A 22670-nucleotide genomic window follows, 5' to 3' on the forward strand; every position below is an offset into this window, starting at 1 on the left:
TAAGTGCTGACTCACTATAATCAGTGGATAAAGAGTTCAACTTTATGAAATCTGCTGGAGCATAAAAAAATTCAGTCACTTGATAGCTTATTTTTAATGTACACCATACACAGCTGACATACATTAAATTTCTACATATATTAATTAGTTGTAATAAAATCAGTAACACTTCTCAAGCATTGTAGATTTTCTTACACAAAAGGTAACATTTTGCTAGTATGCATATTTTATGCATTAAAATTGGATTTCCCATTAAAATTAGGATTTAAAGGTCATATTACCATTTAAAATCCATGAAAACTTCAGGTGCAGAATTTTCACTGATTCATAAGACTCATTAATTGACACGTAACCGACATTCAGATGTTCTTGACCTGCTTTTCTGTGATCTTCCTAACTGTCCAGAATATGCTCCAAGTCTCTTTCTTTTCCTCAATAACACCCATTTGGTGGAACACGCTATCTTGGTCACCTGATCTGGTGAAGGACAGCAAAGTGACCAAAATTTACTACTACCCATTGGCTACAGAAATACCTTATGTCTTAAGAGTAGGACAGTTGAACTTTAGTTCCTACAGAATAGAGATACACACCATAATTATCTTTTTGGTAATTTTCAGCAAAAGAACACAGTATTTTGGTAATGTCTTGAATTACCATAATCTCATAGCTACACGTGATTTTTCTAAAAACCACTGAAGTATTCTGGCAATATAATATATACTTCACTCTAAATAACCTATTCAAATTGAAGACTTAAAATGAATCTGAACTATCTTATTCATTTTTAAACAAGGAAATTGCTTGCTTCTAAGGAAATATAGGCTTTTGAAAGTTACACCAACATTCAACACAGTCTTGTGTTTTACTTTTTTGGTAAAATGTGTTTTACTTTACTGTGGTAGGTTTTACAAGACAGACTATGGACTATTCAAGGACAAGAATAGCTAAAGTGTAAGTAGGGGATGACTCCAATAATACAAATAAAGATGGAGGATCAAAGGGACCATTTCATGAAAAGGTACTGTTTTATGAATTTACTTCTCTAGGACTTCATTTTCTTACTTTTAGGTAAAAAAGTCTCTAGTCTGAACCAGACTGAACAGACTATAAAGTTCCTCCTAACTGACATTCTAGCACTATGAGCTTTATTCTGGTCTCCAAGACAGCCAAATGGGCTTTAGTTAATGATGTAGTGTCAGTACCTCACCTCACATATAAATGATAAAGAGTAACAAAACTAAATCATCAGTTATATTTCTTCACTGAACAAACAGAATCATTAATTTTTTTAAACACCAAAAGAAAACTTGGGAGACCCTTATCTGTAATCCAGAGAAATGACTTGTCTAGGAGTCATGACTAGTTAAATAAGGAGAGAAGCAGAGCTAGAACTGCATTCCTATCAATTTTGTTCTATTTTATTTAAACATTTACCAAATTACATTTGTTTCCTGTAAGCTACACAGTAAATGACAATTTTTCTTAAATAATCCTGAACGAATAATGAATGCAAATTACAAAAGAATATCCTTAAAAAGGTTAAGATATTTTATAAGAATGAACAGCTATGAGACGATGTGATCTCCCCATCCCCCCAAAAGTTTGTCTACATGGCCACAACTAAAGCAAAACTTTAGAGAAAAAAAAAATTTTGAGAAATATAATAAAAAGGTCAAATTCTAACTAGTAAATATATCAAAAGTACAGCAAACTCTTCATTATTTATGCAAATGGGAATAATCAATAATCTAAATAACATGCATATTTTAAATATATGATTTACTTTATATTGAGATATTAGGGATTCAAAATGATTGACTGGGGATAAGCTATTAAGTTTATCTGGTTTCTCTACATTAAACCCCTATTCAGCTGCGGATTCCCATTTCCTCTGAGAAAGTACAAGAGATTACCCTCTGAAGATCTATCCTTCTCTCCCTTTCCCCACTTCTCTTACTGGCTCACATCTTCCTTGAGATAAAGGAGGAAACTTGATGTTTTGGTTTCTAAAAACTTTCTTTTTCAGTACTACTTCAATGCAGACTGCTATAAAAGAAGCGTCAGTAAGTAGACATAGCGTTAAGGAAGGACTTGGGAAGAATGAACAAAAGGTGGAAGCACTATTTGGTAAGGAAAAAACCATGAAAAACTAATTACAGTTGGCTTCAAGGTACTTTGCACAATTCTTTTTCAAATAGTATTTTTTATTCTGCCTTTTTTTTTTTGGCCTCTGGCAATTTTAAAATTAAGCTACTCCTTCCTCAATACACACCAAATAATATCAGAAGTATGCTTACTGGATTACTGGGAGAAGCAATCAGGTATAGTGGCTTGTGGGAAAATCTAGAAAAAGGATTGCCCATAAAAAGTTTCCCATTGATTTCAAACTACACATATACAATAATAAACATAAAATTACATTGTAAGTGATGTAGTCATCTTAATAATCTGATACAGGTCAAATCTCATTACAACAAAGTTCAACTTTTTTTAATAACTAGAATTTAATATATTATTTTAATACAAATTTTTGATGTCATGACCTTTACGTAAAATAACTTAAAAATACTCTCCAAAATAAAAACTGAAGTGCATAATATTTTAAATAACAAAATGGGAAATTTTAATGAAATAATTCATGCTTTTCATGTCACTAGAGAGAATTAACTTAATTAACTTAACAAAGTTGAGAGAAAATTTGGAAAATTGCCACCAACTCAACTAAAATATTTCTAATAATTGGTACATTAAGAAAAAGCCAGGGATCTATGTGAAAAGGAATTGTATTTTCAAACCACTCTAGAATTTTCTTGTTATATGACTTCCATAATTTGCATTATTTTGAATAAAGCAGAATAAATTTCTGCAAATTGTTACCAGGTATTTTTAATGTCTGATAGAAAGATCAAAGCATGTTATGTACTCACATAAGTATGTACCTTCTCAAGAAGTATGTAATAGAATTAATTCACAAGAGTAATCTAATTTTATCATATAAGTTAATTAGAATTTCTCTTGGAAAAAGTGTAAGAGGTACAGGTCCAAAGATTTACATAGGTCTTCCAATGTATTTCTTCTCACATCAACTCTTAGTGGACTCATTCCAAAATAGGATACAGTCTACTTCTTAATTATCTTAATATAGTCAACTCTGAATTGGCATAAATTAAATGAATAGTTTAAATTTAATTTTAATTTTAAATTTCAAGCTAACATCCCCTATACATGCATCATGCTTCAAGGATTGTTTTCTTTAATTGCTGATGTGTATCCAAACATTGAAAAATTCTAATACTGGCCTAGGCAAAACCTAAGAAACAAAGTCAATTAACTGTTATGGGAAGGATAGGAAAAGAAATTAAATATATACCAAATCTCAATTCAATTTTGCTGGGAATATCTGATGATATTTTTGACCATGAATAGTCAACATAGGTAGTAAGAATCATAGGATTATAGTCAGATTTTTATATAGAAAGGATCTGAGAACTCATCTAACTAAAACCTCATTCATTTTAGAGAAGGAAACTGAAGCCAAAGGAATGACCAAGAATCTGAAAGTTAATGAAAGTAGCAGAGCCAGAATTAAACCCAGTTCCTTTAACTTTGGAGGTCACGTAAGAACGTGAGACCAAATATAAAACATTAAAAATGGAATGGGGGGGGGGGGGCAGCTAGGTGGCGCAGTGGATAGAGCACCAGCCTTGAATTCAGGGGGACCTGAGTTCAAATGTGATCTCAGACACTTAACACTTCCTAGCTATGTGACCCTGGGCAAGTCACTTAACCCCAGCCTCAGAAAAAGAAAAAGGAAAAAAAAAAAAAAAAAAAGAATGGTTCCTAATCTAAATATGCAAAGGAGAAAAATAAGTTTATTTCACTTCAAAGGCACCAAATTATGGAAAACAACATCTGTAAAAGTGACAAAACTAATTTTTTAGAAGTAAAGAAAATAAAATATGGTTGAGAATAGGTTTTTCCCCAGGATCCACAATTCTGCTATAAGTAAAAATTTTTACTTTGGCATCAGAACGTCTTTCCTGGTTTTTAAGGACTTTTACAATATTTGATTCTAAAAATGCCATTTTGAAAACACTACTCTCCTAAATTTTACAAAGGCAAAAAAGCAAGCTTTTTTTTTTTTTTTTTTTTTGCTTCATATGTAATGACTGATATGATGCTAAATTAGAAGTATAATTCCACTACTGATTTGGCAGTGAAAAAGCTCAACTTCACATCAATATAAATTGCAACCAATACACACCAAAAAGAAGGGATGATTTGCAGCTTTTGCTTTTTTAAAATAAAATACACTAAAGTAAGAATTAATTGACTGAAAATGAGGGATCTTTTTTTTTTAAACAATTCTAAAATGCCAAAAAGAAAGCAATCAAGGGGCAGGTAGGTGGCGCAGTGGATAGAGCACCAGCCTTGAATTCAGGAGGACCCGAGTTCAAATGTGATCTCGGACACTTAACACTTCCTAGCTGTGTGACCCTGGGCAAGTCACTTAACCCCAGCCTGGGGGGGGGGGGGGGGGAAGAAAGCAATCAAGTAGCTTTTATATATAAGGTGAAATGTCCTAAAAGATTTTTTTTTAATTCCTACTGATTTTTCTTTTTATAAAAACTTGTTTCAACCAACTGTTACAAGAATTTCCTTTTTAAAAAAAAAGAAAATTTTTGATGCTTTCATTTGTTACTCTGCTGTAACAATCTAAATTCTGAAATTCTGGATCAAAAGAAATTTGCATCAATGCACAATAATTCAATGAGGGGGAAGGGAGAGAGGAAATAGAAGGGAGGCTCGATTAAGGATTAAGTGGTTTGCTCAGGGTCACATATTAGTTAAGGTTAGAAGCAACAAGTGAACTCAGGTTCTCCTGACTTCAGAGCCACTGCCCTATCTATTGTAGCATTTAGCTGCTCCCTCCCCCAATCACTTAATATTACAATGCTGCATCAAATACATATTTCTTTCACAGAGGCAGTCTCAATTCTGGACATAATGGAATTTTAAAAAAGAATTTATCTTTCCTTTTTTTTTTTTTTTTGTGCATACATGCCCTCAAACCACAGTCAATTCTGAATTTTTAAACAAAAAAAGAGCCTTGCAAGTTAACTCATTACTGTAAACACATGAAACCTAAGCTCTGAATTTTTGTGTAGTAGCATTTTTAAAGTAAACTTGGGACAAAAATTTTCCAAATTTTTCCTGTCCAAATTTAATCTCTAGTTTGTTAAAATTCTGAAAACAAATTTCAAGTGCTTGTATATAGGCATTATAAAAGAGTTCCTTTTCAAAAAGCCAACTATTTGCATTGTGAAACTTTTGTAAAAAAAAAAAAAAAAAAAAAAAAAAAAAAAAACCCAAACATCTGGGAACAAACTAAAATGATAGTTTGCACTGTATGCATATAATAACCCTTATAGCCTAAAGTAATAAAGCCACTTCAAACTGCTGAGTAATAGAACAAGATCAAAAACTGAAAATATGTTTTCTCTATAAGACTTTAAACACTTAACGTTGAAGTGTGATTATTCTTTGTACTTAGTATATATTATTTCATTTTTATCATGTAATAGGTAAGTATTCCTCATAAGTTCCCATAAAATAGGCAGATGATTTAAAATTGCAATGCTTCAGAATTTCAGTAACATAATTTTGGCCCTTCAATCTCATTCTTAAAATGTGTTTTTTTTTTTAAAGTTAAAATCCTTATTCAAAGGTTAATTACAATTGTTCATGTCTTCACTCTCAGTTGTAATCTTTGTTAACTATACCTGCAATCTTTATGGCTACAGGATCCTCTGAAACTGGAACAAGCCCTTCTTTGACTTCAACCTGTTTTTCAGGGACCAGAGCAGATGTGGCAGGAGGGGAATATTTAGTTTCAACATAAGCCACAGGTGTGGAAGCAGAGGGCTTAGAATTGTGAAAAAGGCTAGCCCAAGATTTAGCAGGCTGATTAACAGAAACTGATCCTGTCACAGGGGTTGGGACTTCAGCAGTAGGTGAAGCATTTTCATGCTTAGCTGGATCTGAGTCAGCACTTTCCACAGTGTATAATTCTACCCCATTGGCAGCTGGGCCCTCGACAGAGGATTCAAGTGTTTGTCCATTAGAAACTCCAAGATTTTCAGTAGTACCAGTATAAGGCTGTGCAACTGCTGTCCTTAATGGGCTACCCCTGCCAGCCTCCGAAGGGATGCAAGACTGTTCACAATTAGTAACATGGCATACCTCAGGCTGCCCTGCAGTCCTGATATTGTCTAGTGCTCTAGGAAAAGAATCATCAGTCACAGTGTCACTGATGAAGTCCACAGAATTTTCAGGGCTATTACAAGTCCTTGATATAGCTGACGGTGGCATATTTCTCATAAATTCTGTTTCCTCTGTGCTTATATTGTTCAGTACTGATGAATTTGTATGACCATTAACAAGGGCTTCTGTAGGGATATGGTCATTGCCATCTTTCAAATAACTGTAATATCCAGGTGGCCTTTTTTTCTTTTTTTTACGTTCCCTTTGTCCAAGGCCTCCAGGAAGGCCTTCATTTTCTGTATTTTCAGCTTCAGCATTAGAACCATTATCCAAAGCAAGCACAGGGCTTGCAAACTGGCAGTCGATGGAGTTGTAGTTGGTTTCACTGTGTATGTCATCATGGTTCTTTTTGGAAGTTGTGCAACCAAGAATAAATTCTGGGGCCTGAGGATTCAGTGTGCTTGAAATACTGTAGTCAGTGTTATTCAGTAAAGATTCATCTTGTTCAATAACTTCAGTAACACCAAACTCAATTCGCTGATACTCTTCCCCTGTTTAAAAGAAGAGATAATAATGCCCTATTAAGTTCAATCTTTAATGAAAAATCACATTTAGTTATCCTTCATATTATTCTTTTTTTTCCTATTTTTTGAACATTTATATTATGCTTTTCCCCCTAATTTGATAAAAATCTATGAATTCATTATTACTGCAAGAAAGTGTCTTTTATAACTAAACAAAATCAATTCTAAAGTGCTTTGCTATCATGAAAAACATAATCTTGTATTTTATTCTCAATTACTAGGCTATTACAAATTTGCATTTTAAAAACAAACCCTAAATCAAAATGAATTTCCACTCAGATAATCCAAATGGTATCCTGATGTTTCCCTTAATATGTAGCTTCAAATAAATTCATATTTTCAATGCCCTTATCTATAAAGTAGTAAATGTGAATTGGGCAATTTTAAAAAATATTTATGTCAATAACTTGGTGAAATTGAAATCACCACTAAGAGAAACAAAACAAAATCCATACTTACCACAATCAACACTTTCTATATAAATATTTTATAGACTCTGTGCCCCCAAAAAATTTTAATTTAAGACACTACAAAAGCTTTTACAAATTGAAAATATTTTATTTTTTTCACCGGTTCAGACCAAAATCCTTTAAAAAAAAAAAATAAAAATCCATAAATTTTAAAAGGCATATTTTTGATAGAATATGAATTGGAGAAGATTCAAAGCCCTAATATCTCACTAAATTCCTCAGTGTGGAACTGACCTCTACAAAGCATCAAGCAAAATTATTCTGAGAAGAGCTTTATTTGAGTCACTCAGCCTTTATGCCAAGTGATTATCATTTATATACACATGGACAATTTAGACCTGTTAAAATTTACAAGATTTGTCAAGTGAGCTTTTATGCTAAATACCCTTCCTTTTAACTCTTATATCTAACTCAGCTCACTAAATGAACAAGAAACTTATTTCCTCCCCTCCTTTTCCTTTCCTTGAAATAAACTAAATTTGAAATAATAAAACCTATTTCATTAATTATCACAGTAGCATATACAAAAATTAAACTACTCAAATGCCTTAATTTTAAAAACATAATGATGCAAAGGACCATAATTCAGTTTACACCTATCCAATTATACTTAACACTGTGATATCCTCATCCAGGTGGCATGTAAAAGTTCTCTACTTTAGAAACGTCAACATTTTATTCCCCTTTTGCTAATATAAACTTCCATGGGAGACATAAAAGCTTAGATTTAAAAATGCACTAGGTGATTAATTTGAAATTATATTTTGAGTGCCCAACTTAAGCAAATAAAATATACAAATTCTCACAGCTGACACAATTCACTGTTATATTCTTTATTTTAATACCTCCATCAAACTCAGCAAATAATTTTTAAAAATACACAACCAATTCTCTCCCTTAACCCAGGTATAGTGTGAGCCACTGTGAGATTCCTTCTAGCCTCTAAGGGTAGTTCTTCCCGTGGAGTCCATGGACCTCCAAGGGGGTCTATCAATCATCAATTCTGGGGGAGTCAATAAACTTGGATAAGAGAAAAAAAAAAAGTATCTTTAAGTATAGTTGGTTTCCTTTGTAATCTCATTTTATCTATTGAAAATTAGAGGTTTGTATGTTTCATCATACTGCCAAAGAGGCCTAATAAAGGTTAAGGACATTTGTTTTAAGATACCTACTCAGGCATGAATGTGGAACAGGATGGGGAAAATGGGTAATGTAAGTAGATTCTTGAGGCAGTCTTCTTTATTTTAACTGCTATCAATACTGACATTATCATATTACATATTAAACAGTGTTAAAATGTAACACCAAAGTACCCTAAATCCAACCCTCTTTTTATAGACTGGAAAACTGACATGAGTATAGTCTCTATATTGTGCATATATATATACACATGTGTGGGTATGTAGATATGTGTATATGTATTTATGCATATACACACATGTAAACACACTTTTAAACACTTTATAAACATACAGCTCTCAAATCAATGATTTAATTTGGATCAATTTCATGAAAAGACAAGGCCATTTCCTTATGGACGATGATACCAAAACAAAAAATTATGTCTTTGCTGTAATTTTTTTTGTTGGTCAGTCGTTCAGTTGTGTCTAACCCTTCCATAACCCATAGACCATAGCATGACAGGCCCCTTTTCCACAAATATGCTTTATAAACTTATAATAAATTCCTTATACTCAGCAAACATCACCTATTACTTAAACCTACAAATTGCCTTAAAATGTATGCCCCATTTCACTTTTAATACTTAATTTTGCACCGATATGTAATTTGTTTTAAGACAAGAAATGCGGAAACATCTGACCACTCACTAATGTCCCAAAATAATATTCATAATGCCTACACAAAGTTTAAATAAATCAGTCACTGATTTCACTGCTAGTGTTCATCATTTATGTATCTAGTTTCTTTAAAAAAAAAAAAAAATGGATACTAGAGGAAAGACCATTTCATGAAATCAACTATTGATTATTGTACCTATAAGTTGACAGTCCACTTTGCTTCCACGCATCTTTGTTTCAACCCATTCCGTGATGTTTCGAGGATGCAATGTTGCATGGACTGAAATGGATGTACCTGAAGGTATGAAGAATACTACACATTGACAAGATACTCTTTGGAATGGTTATAATGTATCCTGTCAATGCGTTATGGTGTATGCTGCGAATGTCTATTAAGAATTAGTATGCGCTGTCATGCAGCTTGAGCAGGAGTTGGATTATTCATAAGAGGCAGAAATAGCTCCTTTAGCATGTGTATTCTCAATTTTAAAAGTGACTATTGTGTAGTAAATACAGATGTACAATGTGGTCTGACATTAATGGAACTCTGTGACCATTTCAATACGCTGGTGCATCATTAAATACTGACTAAGCACTAACAGTGTTTAGATGATTAACATTAGAAGGGCACAAGACACACCTGTCCTGCCTAGTTAGCTTGAATTGCTCATCATTTTTTCTATCACAATGAACAAACTCATGCACACTGAAGAGCAAGAAAAGGTAAAACAAAGCCCGATTTATCAATCCAATAAACTGGTATGAAAGGAAAGGCCAAGAAAAATCTTTCTAGAAACCCACTTTTTGGGTAAAACTTAAATGAGCAAACAAGATAGTTAGGCAGTCAGTTTTCTAGAAAATAGGAAAAGACATCTCAATTATTAACAAAAACATTTAAGCTTTAGTGAAGTCGACTCTGAAAATTTATCTAGTACTAACTTCTTATAAAATAATTTTTATTGAGAATGGCTTTTTTTCCTCTGGTAAAATTGGTTAAATGTAACCAATTTATAAGAACAAATTTTAAATAGGGTTTCAAAACAGAGTTTTTTCCTTTCAAAAACAAAAACAAAAAGAGTCCTTTCAAAATACTAGAAAATCTAACCAAAAGTTGCTTTAATATACTCCCCACCCCCACCCCGGGCTGGGGTTAAGTGACTTGCCCAGAGTCACACAACTAGGAAGTGTTAAGTGTCTGAGACCAGATTTGAACTCTGGACCTCCTGAATTCAGGGCTGGTGCTCTATCCACTGCGCCACCTAGCTGCCCCTGCTTTAATATTTTAGAAAAAGAACTGTACTACTCTAGAACATACCAATTTCAAGCTGTACAATACATTCAGCGCCAGAAATTACAGGGTATTCCTGTTAAATCTTAGTACATTTTAAGGTTAGTGAAGCTTTTTAATACATTTAAGCTACTAAAACTTATACACATACTAAAAATACTCTATAAATGTATCATTTCCTTGGGTCCACTGACAACAGACCTTTACTGGATAAAGCACATTACTAGAGTAGATAGCCAATAAACCTGGCTTACTATAGAATACTATAGGTTCTTTTAAAAGGGTGAAAAGATCTCAATAAAAGGTCAGTTTGGGCTTATCTGTATTCCTTTGAAAATATGACTGTTTGTTTTTTATCAGGAGAGCTTTCTCTTTTAACTAATAGGTGTTTTGATTAATGCCCCCAACACAGGGTAAGGGAATGAAGATATACAAGTTGAACAGTTTAATCAGTGTCAATATTTTATCAATTTAATGTCTCTAAGCACTGTTTTATTTTCTTAATTATCAATGAATAGAATGTTTTTTATAGCTTTGACTTCCTAGAACTTCCCACAAGTGGATAATAAAATTAACTTTTCCTTTTTCTGTCACCTGGCAACTTGCTTTTTACAAGCTTGAATGACTTTTAAAGATGGACTCATTTTCATATTTTGTTCCAGCCCAAGAATCTGAACTGACTTTTAAGAGTGCATACAATTCTTAGTTGGATAGCAAACATTTAACATCCCTTAATTCTGAGAAAGCCATATGAGTGTAAGCTCCTTAAATTTTCAAGGAAATTCCTGTTGACAGTTTTTTTTAATGTCAATAGAAAAGTTAAAAGTGATCTAAAACTATAAAAAACTCGAGATTTTAGAATCTCCACTAGTTTCAAAAGGGACATCAAGCCTATACCGCTTACTCCATACTGTAATAAAATGGTGTACTAAAGACAACAAAGGTGTTCCTATCTCAATAAACAAGGTCTACAAAAATCAGTTCAGGAACAGAAACAAAAGACCCACACTCAATGACAAGACAGTAACAAACTGGCAGGCCAACAAGGCACCAAAATTCCCAACATGGCAATAACAGGCTCAGAACGATTTTAATCTATGAGGACAGCCAACCCAAGCTACCACTCACCAGCAATATGAACACATACATGCTCCAAGATTAGCAAGCCCCTGCACCTGGCGACATCACCATCAATGCAAGAAACCCTGTGGCAAACCTTGGAGGAAGAGGAAAGGTGGCAAAGAAAGATGATACATACCTGTGACACTGAGAACTGTTGAGGGAAAAAGAAAGAATTAACCACTACATGCCTTTTTCTAAAGCAAACGTTGTTTTTAAAATGGAATAAACAGTAATAAGGTGCAGAACAAAAATAAAATATTAAACAAATATTTCTGAAACAACCTGCCAAATAAAAGCATAGGCTATACAAGTCCACAGTATAAAACCAAGAAGGAAAACTTTGAGTTAAAAAATTAAAAAGTTAGGAATTAACTTACCATCATGTAGTTCCTCTGGGGCTTCAGTGTCACACAAAATTGCTTCATTATATGGTGGAAGCTGCAGACATGTGAAATTTTTTTTTAATTCAAGAAATTTCAACACTTCATTATATCATAGTTATTTTATCACAAGTAGAAAACCTGAACTGCTTCCCACTATCTTTTTGTTTTCTTTTCTTTTGGGGGGAGTGAGGGTGGCGCTGAGGCATATTTATACTGGTGATTAGTTTATAAATTTTTAAATTAAGAATATTTTTGTCTAACTTCATTATTTTATATTTATTTTCTAATCATCCTAAATTATGAAAACCTCAGTTTCAAAAAGTGTTCCTACATAAAAAATGGACTTATCCTTCCCATTTAAAAACTTTTATGCTCATGGTTATCTAGATGTTAAGACAATTATAGGTATAAATTTAAGTATGTGAATTAAAACCTTAACCCATCAAAATCCTTGGAGAATTAATGTTCTGTATGATTATAATCAATAGTTAACTGACCATTTATAAATATACTTTATTTTAGGTGCTGCTTCATATAAGCTAATTTAATTTTACTTGACTCAAACTTCTGAAATTTCTCTGGGTCATTACCATGATCTCCATAACTGTAGAAAACTGTAGATTATAGAACATCCCCATAGTTGTAGAAGACTTTGTTAAGAATCTGGACTAAATTGAATGTATCCTGATATCCAGGCATTAATTTTTGACTAAATCCTTGATACTGGTTTGTCTAGGATTTCCTTCTTTTTTCTTAAAGTAGAAAACAATATGTATGTCTATGTCTGTCTCTATGTGATTCTGCACACACAAATGTGAGGAAACAACATCCAAACCTGCTGTTTTGACTCAAAAACAACTCATTAACCAAATTAAATTTCTTTGAAAAAAAAAAAAGGGGGGGGGGGGAGAACAGCTAACAAATGAAGGGGAGGGGAAAAAAATCACACCACTAAATAATACAACACATTCGTTTTCTAAAAGCCAAATTAAGCAAACCCCGCCCCCTAAAAAATCTATGCTCAGACTATTCCTAACATAGATGTTTGTAATGTATAAGTTCCATGAATAGACTATATGATGCACATTATTCTTCATTATTTCCCAATTCTCCTTTTTTGTCCAAATTTCAATCAATTTCCATGTTTAAAAAAATAAGCTAAAATATTTTCTAACACTTTTAAACAAAAAAGTAAAAACTGAAAGCCAAATCATTAATCTACGACTAATAAACAAAACAAAGATCTTACCTCAACAGAAGAACGAGGAGTCACAAAAAACTGATTGAACTCATCAGGAGTAAAATCTCCAAAAACATACTGAGGAGGAAAGAAACATATTGATCACATAAAATGTACAAGTTTAAAATATTAGTAAAATCATGAGATATAAGAACAATTCATTAAATGTTCACTGGTAACAAGAATTCATGAGATCCTTTTCAGCAGGCTAAATAATGGAAAGCTCTGAAAGATCCTAATCTCTTAAAAGTCACTAAGCTGCTAAATTCTCCCAACCTATAAAACATTAATAATAATAATTAACAAATTAAATGAAAAATGCTCCAAAACTGAGGTCTACTAATAACAATTTTGAAGATATAAAATTTTATACAAGAAATTCACTAAAGGTATTTTCTAAATTCACTAAACCTATCTCCAACTTTCAATTTCTGATTCTCTGCTCACTTTTGCCTCCAGTTTTCTCTATCAAATAATGCAGGAAGTTGTCAATATGATAACAGTGAAAACTCAAGAAATTAATCTTTAAGCAGCAGCATTTTTTTTTTTAGTTTTTAGATCAAAAAGGAACAAAATTTTTTTTAAACTTCTCACAGAATCATAAAGGTATTGATCTAGGAAAGCTTTTTCATGAAACAAGATGAGGAAATTTAATCCCTTGAAATTAACTAAACATCTTACTCAAGATAACACAAAAAAAAAAAAACTAGGATTACAGATACCAGGCCTTCTGATTGCTATTCCAGTGTTCCTTCCAAGAGATAAACCCAGGAACTTTAAAGAACTTTAAGAAATCAAAATTATTATTATTAGTTGGCTACTTAAGTTGGGTCAACCGCCAATCAAGGCAAGTCAATTTAACTTAAGTAGCAAGGCACCCTAAAGGTGCCAATATCATATAGATAGATAGATATAGATATATGGGTGTCAAGCAAGTGAAATAATCACCACTAATCTAAAGATTCTAAACCCAAGGGGGCAGCTAGGTGGCGCAGTGGAGAGTACCAGTCCTGAATTCAGGAGGACGGAGTTCAAATCTGGTCTCAGACACTTAGCACTTCCTAGCTGTGTGACCCTGGGCAAGTCACTTAACCCCAGCCTCAAAACAAAACAAAACAAAAAAACAAAAAAAAAGATTTTAAACCCAAGACATTTTTAATCATCACTGATTCCAGTCCAGTGCCTTTAGCCACCATCCTGGGAAGCAAACCATGTGGAGGTGGAGGTGCAGTCTGACAAATGTTTCAGACACAGCTGCTAAAGATCTTTTTAGAAAACAAGGTTCTTGTCATCAAAGTCTTTGGCATTAACATCAGAAACTGATACTATTTTGATCAATGGAAATGACATTAAAGGAAATACAATAGAATTCACTTTAAAATTCACTTTATCTTAAGAATGGCACAACTTTACAATGTAACTTACAGCCAAAATCTTCTAAAACTTGTCTCTCTAATTAGCATGTAAGCTCCCGGAGAGCAAGGACTATCTTTTCTACTTGTGTCCCCAGCAGTTAGTGCTCTGATCATAAGAACTTAATAAATGTTCTATTCATTCATTCATTCATTCATTCACATTGTACCAGAACAAATGGAACTCACAATATGATAAAAATCTGATTCTGACTTAAGGGCAGATTAATTTAGAAAACAGGTTCACTTAAAACAACAACAACAAACCAAACAAACAAACAAACAAAAACTCAATGTAATATTTTTACTATAGAATATTTGAATTAGAAAACTTTTTTTAGATTATTTTATTTAAACTTTTAAAAGCTTACTATAGACAAAATTATCATAGGAATCTGTCCAATTCCCTAATTTTATATATATGAAAACATACTATTTAAATCTTAGTGACTTGTCCATAGTCACATAAGAGGCCAGCATTTCTGATTAAAAATCCAACCAATTTTCTTGATTCTTTACCATTATCTTTGGAGGCAAATATCTTTCTCTCATAAAAATATCTCTCTAATTTCATTATATAAATTGATAGTGAGATACAAAGTTCATTCTGCAAATAATTTGAGCAATTCATCTATATTTCATATATTGGAATCTGCTGTCTAAAATTAACTTTTGATTTTGGCCATAATGTATTATGAAGATAATTGTGGGCTCAAGGTCATTTTTAAACAAAACAGATTCCAACATAAAAACATTTCATCCTTTGAAGAATTCTTAAGCAATTGCATTATTTAACTGAGAAATGAAACTACCACTTTAAGAAATTAACAAAATTTTGGTAAAATGTATAAGATATTGGTCTGTATCCAATATCTCCCAAAATATTTTACAGTTTCTACAGAAATTTTTTTTATTCATTTTTCCAAATTATCCCCTCCCCCCCCATGACAGGTAATCCCATACATTTTACATGTGTTACAATATAACCTAGATACGATATATGAGTGTAAATACCATTTTCTTGTTGCACATTAATTATTAGCTTCCGAAGGTATAAGTAACCTGGGTAGATAGACATCTACAGAAATTTTTAAGGAATTCTTTCCCCCAAAACTTAAATCTTTAGGCTGGTCAAAAACAAGGTTACTATGATTCATTTGCTTTTGTAAATTATATGTCTACGCTTCTCCAGTGATCTTCCTTTCTATTTTGTAGCCAGTACCAGATAATTTTCATAATTGTGGTACAGCTAAAACTCTTTCCTTTACATTTTTTATTAGTTCCTTTGATATTTTTAACTTCTTGTTCTTGTGAATGAATTCTTATTTTTTTCCCCTAATTCAGTAAAATAATTTTTGGGTAATTTAATTGGGATGACATTGAATATATATACACCACTGTAGGTAAAATTGTCATTTTTATCATACTGGCCCTGTCTATCCATAAACAATGCTTTTCCAATTATTTAAATCTAATTTTATTTGTATAAAAAGCTTTTTATAATTATGTTCAGATAGTTCCTATGTTTGTTTTGGCAGGTATACTTAGCAGGTATTTTATACTTTATTTTAATAGGATTAAAATGATTGAAGGGGGAATGTTGGAGATGTGCAAAAATTGAGACACTAATGTTGGAAGAACTATGAACTGATCCCATCAATTTGGACAGCAACCTAGAATTGTGCCCAAAGAGTTATTAAATTGCCTATACTCTTAGCAACTCCTTTATCATTACTAAGTCTATAAGTAAAAATGATTAGGGGAAAAGGAAAACAATCTATATGTGTTCTAAAATACTTAAGAATTCTTTGTAATGGCAAAGAACTAAAAATTGAGGAGATATTTAATTGGCAAATGGCTGAACTGTAGCATATGATCATGTTACTATGCCATAAAAAAAGTGATAAACTTTGTGATTTTCAAAAAACATGAATACACTTGCACAAAATAATGAAAAACAAAATGAACTGAAGGAAAAGAATGCTGTTAACAGTTAACAGCAATATTGTTTTAAAACTGAGTAACATGTAAATTAACTACAAAGAACCTGTGAAGAATACATTATCTTCATGGGAGAAAGGGGAAGGGGAGGATAACAGAGGATGTGTGAGGAAAAAGAGAAAGTGACTCTATAACTATTATATATTGAAAAAGAATAACAAATTTGGAGTTTCATGTACAATCATCTTTTTTATTCTGTCATGGAAATGCTTGTTTTTATTTCATAAACTAAAAACAAATGTTTGCAAATTTTATTTGACAAATGTAAGTAGAAGTCTCTTTTAGGACAACAATTCAGCTTTTTAAAAGTTAGATTTATTCCAGTGATTTCCTATTCACTCTAGGATAAAACAGAATTTACAGTTTCAGTGAGAATAATTCCTCTCTAGCCCTCTATGGTTCATCCAACCAAAATGGATGGATTTGGGATGGATTTCTCTCACAAGACATTTCCCCTCCCAACATAGAGCTTTTGAGCTTTCAGTTCCATATTCTTGGAATACTTTATCCCTCCTTACTTTAGTTTCAGAGTCCCTATCTTTCTCTTAAGAAGAAAATCAAGTATGATTTTTCTACACAAAGCCTTTCTCAATTCCCCCTAATTCCTAACTTCCAAACTATCTTGTATTTAACTACTTTGCATATATTTAGATATTAACTTTATACATGGGGGCAGCTAGGTGGCGCAATGGATAGAGCACCAGCCTTGAATTTACGAGGACCAGAGTTCAAATCTGATCTCAGACACTCAACACTTCCTAGCTGTGTGACCCTGGGCAAGTCACTTAACCCCAGCCTGGGGGGGGGGGGGGGACTACTTTATACATGCAACATATTTTTGTCTTCCCAATAAGAATGCAAATTCCTTTCAAGAGGGAATTTTTAAATTTTTGTACTTTTTATAATTCTCAGGGCTGAAGTAGAATAGATGTTTAATAAATAATTGGTAACTAATCATTCTTATAACTAATTTACATAATTAATTAATAATTAATATAATTATGACTAATCATAACTTTAATAAAAACTAAATAAATAAAACAATCATACCTAATCATAATTTTTAAAATTCTTGTCTATATTAAAGGGTTGAGTTCAATCCTAGATGACTAAAGTCTCAACTTTAAAAACAAAAAATATTTAAAACACAAAGGACACAAACAGATCCTTATATCTGAAAATTGAAATACAAAATAACTCTCTTTAGATAACTGCATATCATTCCTTTTAAGATATACACTTTGACATTGTTGCAAATGCTAATAAAGAAATATCTTTTTCTCAAACCTTGGTTTTCACTTTAGGATTATCAGACCAGAGTACTGCTGCATATTTCTCTATCTTTTCTCAATTAGTCTAGTGGCTGGCTCAGTCCCTGCACCATAATTCCTGTCCTAAATAATAAAGGATTTCAACATTCATACTGATACTGCCTCAAGTGTCCTACCTTCTAATTTCCCCAATCTGCTCAATTCCTATAACAGATTATTCCACCTGAGATTACTTTATTCCACCTCAGCTACACGATAGAAGCTCATACTCTTGATCTTGCCATCACTCACAAGTATTATCTTTTAATATCCCATCGTTCCTTAAAGCCCCACTATCACTTCTAACCCTCCCCTTTCTTTTCTAGGCTATCATCCCTCACTAGTTACACTTTCCAATCTTAACATTTTATGAATTAGCTCAATTCTAAATCTTTGGAACTCCTGCCCTATTGGTGATCATGACTTTTTTAAACCTCCACAATCCACTAATTCTGTTCCTATTTACATGCTGTTGAACTAAGCTGCAGAAAATTATGAAATCATGTTCATTAGGTCTATAATTAATGTTACATAACTTCAGTTGGGTCCTCACTGCATTCCACTTCCTGATTCTATACTCTTTCACCGATAATCTCCTATGCTCATCTCTTCCTCTTCACCTTACTTCAAAAGACTCAGTCTAAATCCCATATTCTGCAGAAAGTTTTTCCTGGACCATCTCCCTCACTCCATTGCTATTCTTTTCCTCTGAAATTACATTCCATTTATACAATATATATCTTATACATACAATTTCTTTTGCATGTTGTCTCCTTCCATTAGAATGTACTCTAGGCAATTTGGAACTATGCCCAAAGGGCTATAAAACTGTGAATATCCTATAATCCAGCTGTCTCAATACTGGATATGTATCCCCAAAGAGATTATAAAAGAAGGAAAAGGACCCGCACGTGCAAAAATGTTTGTGGCAACCCTTCTTATAGTGGTAAGGAACTGAAAATTAGATGCTCAGAAATTGGCGAATGGCTGAATAAGTTTATGTTATATGAATGTAATGCAATATTATTGTTCTATAAGAAATGAGGAGGAGGGTGATTTCAGAAAAGCTTGGAATGACTTATATAAACTGATACTGCGTTAAGGGAGCAGAACCAGAAGAACATTATGCACAGTAACAAGATGATGTATAACTGTGATGGACTTGACTCTTCTCAACAATGCTGTGATGCAAGGCAATCCCAATAGACTTAGGATGGAAAATGCTAGCTACATCCAGAGAAAGAATTATGGAGACTGAAGTAGATCACACTATTTTTTACTTTTGGGGGTTTTTTTTTTTGTTTTGGTTTGGTTTTTTTTGTGGCTTTCCCCTTTTGTTCTGTTTCTTCTTTCACATGACAAATGTAATCTATATTACATTATTTGCTATGTTGGAGAGAGAAGATGAACGGGAAGGAGGGGAAAAATATGGAACTCAAATTCTTATGTTAAAAATGTTGAAAACTATCTTTACATATAATTGGAAAAAATAAAAATAACAATAATTCTTTTAAAAGTAAAGTACAAGCAAGCATTGAAGAGATGCAGAATTTTTGGTTGAGTAAGAAGGCAGATAAATTCAGTTTTACATTGATAGTAACAATTCAAAGCACTTTTATGATGCCCTGAAGGCTATTTATGGACACAGATCTATGGTGCATCTCAAACTCCGCACTGATGGAACTACAATGATTCATAATAAAGACATGATCCTGGAGAGATGGACTGAACACTTCCACAGTGCCCTCAACAGATTGTCAACAATCAATGCTGGAGGCAGCTAGGTGGCACAGTGGATAGAGCACCAGCCCTGAATTCAGGAGGACCTGAGTTTAAATCTGGTCTCAGACACTTAACATGTCCTAGCTGCGTGACCCTGGGTAAGTCACTTAACCCCAGCCTCAGGAGAAAAAAAAAAAAAAAAAAATCAATGCTGAAGCCACTGGCCATACACCTCAGGCTGAAGTCAATTCCACTCTAGTCAAACTTCCAAGTGAAAAAGATATTTTGAATGCTATTTGGCTCCTCTTATGTGGCAAAGTGCCTGGTGCTAATTCTATTCCAACTGAGATTTACAAGTTAGGGGGTCCACTGCTCAGATAAAATGTGACTGAAATTTTCCACAATATATGGCAAGAGGTGGTTATCCCCCAGGAGTTCAAGGATGCTCCACTGTCCATCTCTAAAAAATGAAAAAGAAATGTTACCTTTTTGTGACAACAGAGGATGGACAATACCGAGGGTAAGGAGGTGGGGCTTTCTTAGTCACAGCCAGCAAGATTCTTGCCACAATACTCCTTAAAAGGCTGACCTTTCACCTGGAAGATGTTCATTTACCTGAAAGCCTGTGTGGCTTCATAAAGGACCAAGGAACGGTGATCAATATAGTGTATGCTACCTAATAACTCCAAGAGAAATACCAGGAACAGAACAGAGGTCTGTACACAACATTTGTAGCTCTGTCCAAAGCCTTTGATACTGTCAGTCCTGATGGGCTTGTGGAAGATCAGAGAAAAATCTGATTCCTGGACAAGTTCATCAGTATTGTACTTCAGTTTCATGACAACATGCTCACCCAGGTTCTGGATAATGAACACCTCTTTAGTTTTCCCAGTCACCAATGGAGTGAAGCAGGACTGTGCTTACTCTCATGCTCTTTTAGCATGTTGTTTTCAGTGATGTTGTCAGAAGCCTTCATCGAATTAAAAAACGGCATCAAGGTCAACTACTGAAATGGCTAAAAGCCAAAACTAAAGTGGAGGGAGTGCTGGTGCATGACTTTTGTTCATAGATGATTACATAATTCAATGTATTCTCTGAGGCTCAGATGCAACAGAGTACGAATTGATTCTCTGCAGCCTGACAACATCTTCTTCACCTGATAACAACAGATTCTTCACCACACCATCATTATGTGGAACCATTCGTTACAGTAAATAAATAAATTGTGAATCCTGTGGATAACTTCACTTGCCTTGGCAGTGTATTTGCCAGAGATGTACACATAGAAAACAAAGTTGATGCATGCATTACCAGACCAAGCCCAGCATTTAGGAGGCACCAAAGGAAAATGTGGGAAGAGGCTAACCTACCAAACTGAAAGTCTACAGAGCTGCTGTGCTCACTGTTGTATACCTATGAAACCTGGAGAGCCTACCAGAGCCATGCCAGAAAATCCAACTGCTTCCATGTGAATCGTTACAGGAAGAATCTGAAGATCACAGGACAAGTTAAGATACCAGATATTGAAGTTTTTTTTTAAGCTGTAGAAAACACAATTCCAATGAGCTGGTCGTGTGGTTAAAACGTTTCTTTGTCTAAAAGACTATTTAATGGAGAATGCAAGTGCTCACAGGGAAGTCAGAAGAAGTGATACAAAGACTACTTGGTCTATTGCAAAAGCCTTCTAATTAGTTTCCCTATCTTAAAGTCTCATTCCTGTTAGGTTCTTACTAAGTGCTAATGAGAGAATGAGATTCTCTAGTTCCGGCCTTTCCTGGGGAAGAGCTTGCATGCTTAGGAGGAGCAAGTTCATTGGTTCAAGTAATTCTTCCCAGAAGCCCTGGCATTATCCCACGCCCATTCTCTGGGAGGATAAAGAGGGCAGCTCTGGAGAGAGTCAGTCTCTGCTCTAGATCAGACTTGAGACAGCCCTCTGCAGGAAGGGAAATCACTTCTCTGGACGAGAGTTAACAGCAACTGTCTGGAGAGAATGGTTCTCTACAGGAAGAAGAATTTGTCCGAGAGATTTGAGTTGACACAGCAGATCTCCTCCCAGAGAGCAATCGGCAGCTTCTGGAGACAACACATTCCATTTCAATCTATCCTCTTTTCAGCTACAAAATTAATTTTCCTAAAATTCCTAAAAAGAAATGATTTCTCCTAACCAATACAGATAAAGATACTGAGGCCCAGAGAAGCTAAGTAACTTGCTGTCAGTCACCCAATCTATAAGTGTCTGAAGCAGGATTTGAACTCATAGTGACTTTTCTATTAGAATTTGAACACCATGAGGACAGTGGTTTTTTTTCATTACATCCCCTGTATTTAGCAAACTGTAAAAGTATATGTTACTTGTTAAATGAGAAGGGGAGTTGGAAAGTGGAACAAAGAACTACTCCCAAGAATAAAAATGATTTCTAAAGACCTTTTCAGTCCTAAATCTATGATCCTAAACAAATGGATGCATAAAACGTGATGGTTGCTATCACCAGGTGTAAGGGATACAAGAGAAACAAAAACAAAAATACCTCCATCCCACCCCCAAAAAGGGCAATGCCTAGAACACAGTAGCAATTTAATAAATGCTAAATGATTGCTTCATTGATTACTTTTTAGATAACCCCTTTTGAAATTGTACTATTACATGAGTAATACAATACAATACCACTAGAAAAATCCTCAAATTGCTGGGCATCCATTCAGTTTCCAGTTTCTTGCCATTACAAAAAGGGCTGCCACAAACATTTTTGCACACGTTTTGCACCCTTTCCCTTCTTTAAAATCTCTTTGAGATATAATCTCAGTAGAAACACTGCTGGATCAAAGGGTATACATAGTTTGATAACTTTTGGGGCATAATTTCAAATTGCTCTCTAGAATGATTGGATCTGTTCACAATTCCAACAATGTATCAGTGTCCCAGTCTTTCCATATCCCCTCCAACATTTATCAAGCCAGAGACTGCATTCTTTCTAAAGGAAAACAATACGTGCAAAGATAAGTTAATACAAAATATATGTGAGATAAAAAGAAAATGAAGATAGAACGAAGGAGAACAAATGGATCAGATAA

The 22670-nt window shown here is 33.7% G+C and overlaps 1 protein-coding gene across 4 annotated transcripts in view; it reads right to left on the minus strand.

The window, feature by feature from the left end:
• Positions 1 to 22670, minus strand: part of USP10 (ubiquitin specific peptidase 10) — a 73192-nt gene that overhangs the window by 22832 nt on the left and 27690 nt on the right. The window contains exons 2-6 of one of the 4 annotated variants that reach the window (XM_074286320.1): positions 13163 to 13231; positions 11908 to 11968; positions 11667 to 11681; positions 9317 to 9415; positions 5787 to 6818 (exon numbers count right to left, since the gene is read on the minus strand). In XM_074286320.1, the coding sequence (XP_074142421.1) occupies positions 5787 to 6818; positions 9317 to 9415; positions 11667 to 11681; positions 11908 to 11968; positions 13163 to 13231 (1276 nt within the window). Of the gene's footprint in view, positions 1 to 5786; positions 6819 to 9316; positions 9434 to 11666; positions 11682 to 11907; positions 11969 to 13162; positions 13232 to 22670 lie in introns of all 4 variants that reach the window. The other 3 variants (XM_074286319.1, XM_074286321.1, XM_074286322.1) reach the window with 3 other exon arrangements.

The sequence above is a fragment of the Sminthopsis crassicaudata genome, chromosome 2 (assembly GCF_048593235.1).
Source record: "Sminthopsis crassicaudata isolate SCR6 chromosome 2, ASM4859323v1, whole genome shotgun sequence".
NCBI lineage: Eukaryota > Metazoa > Chordata > Mammalia > Dasyuromorphia > Dasyuridae > Sminthopsis > Sminthopsis crassicaudata.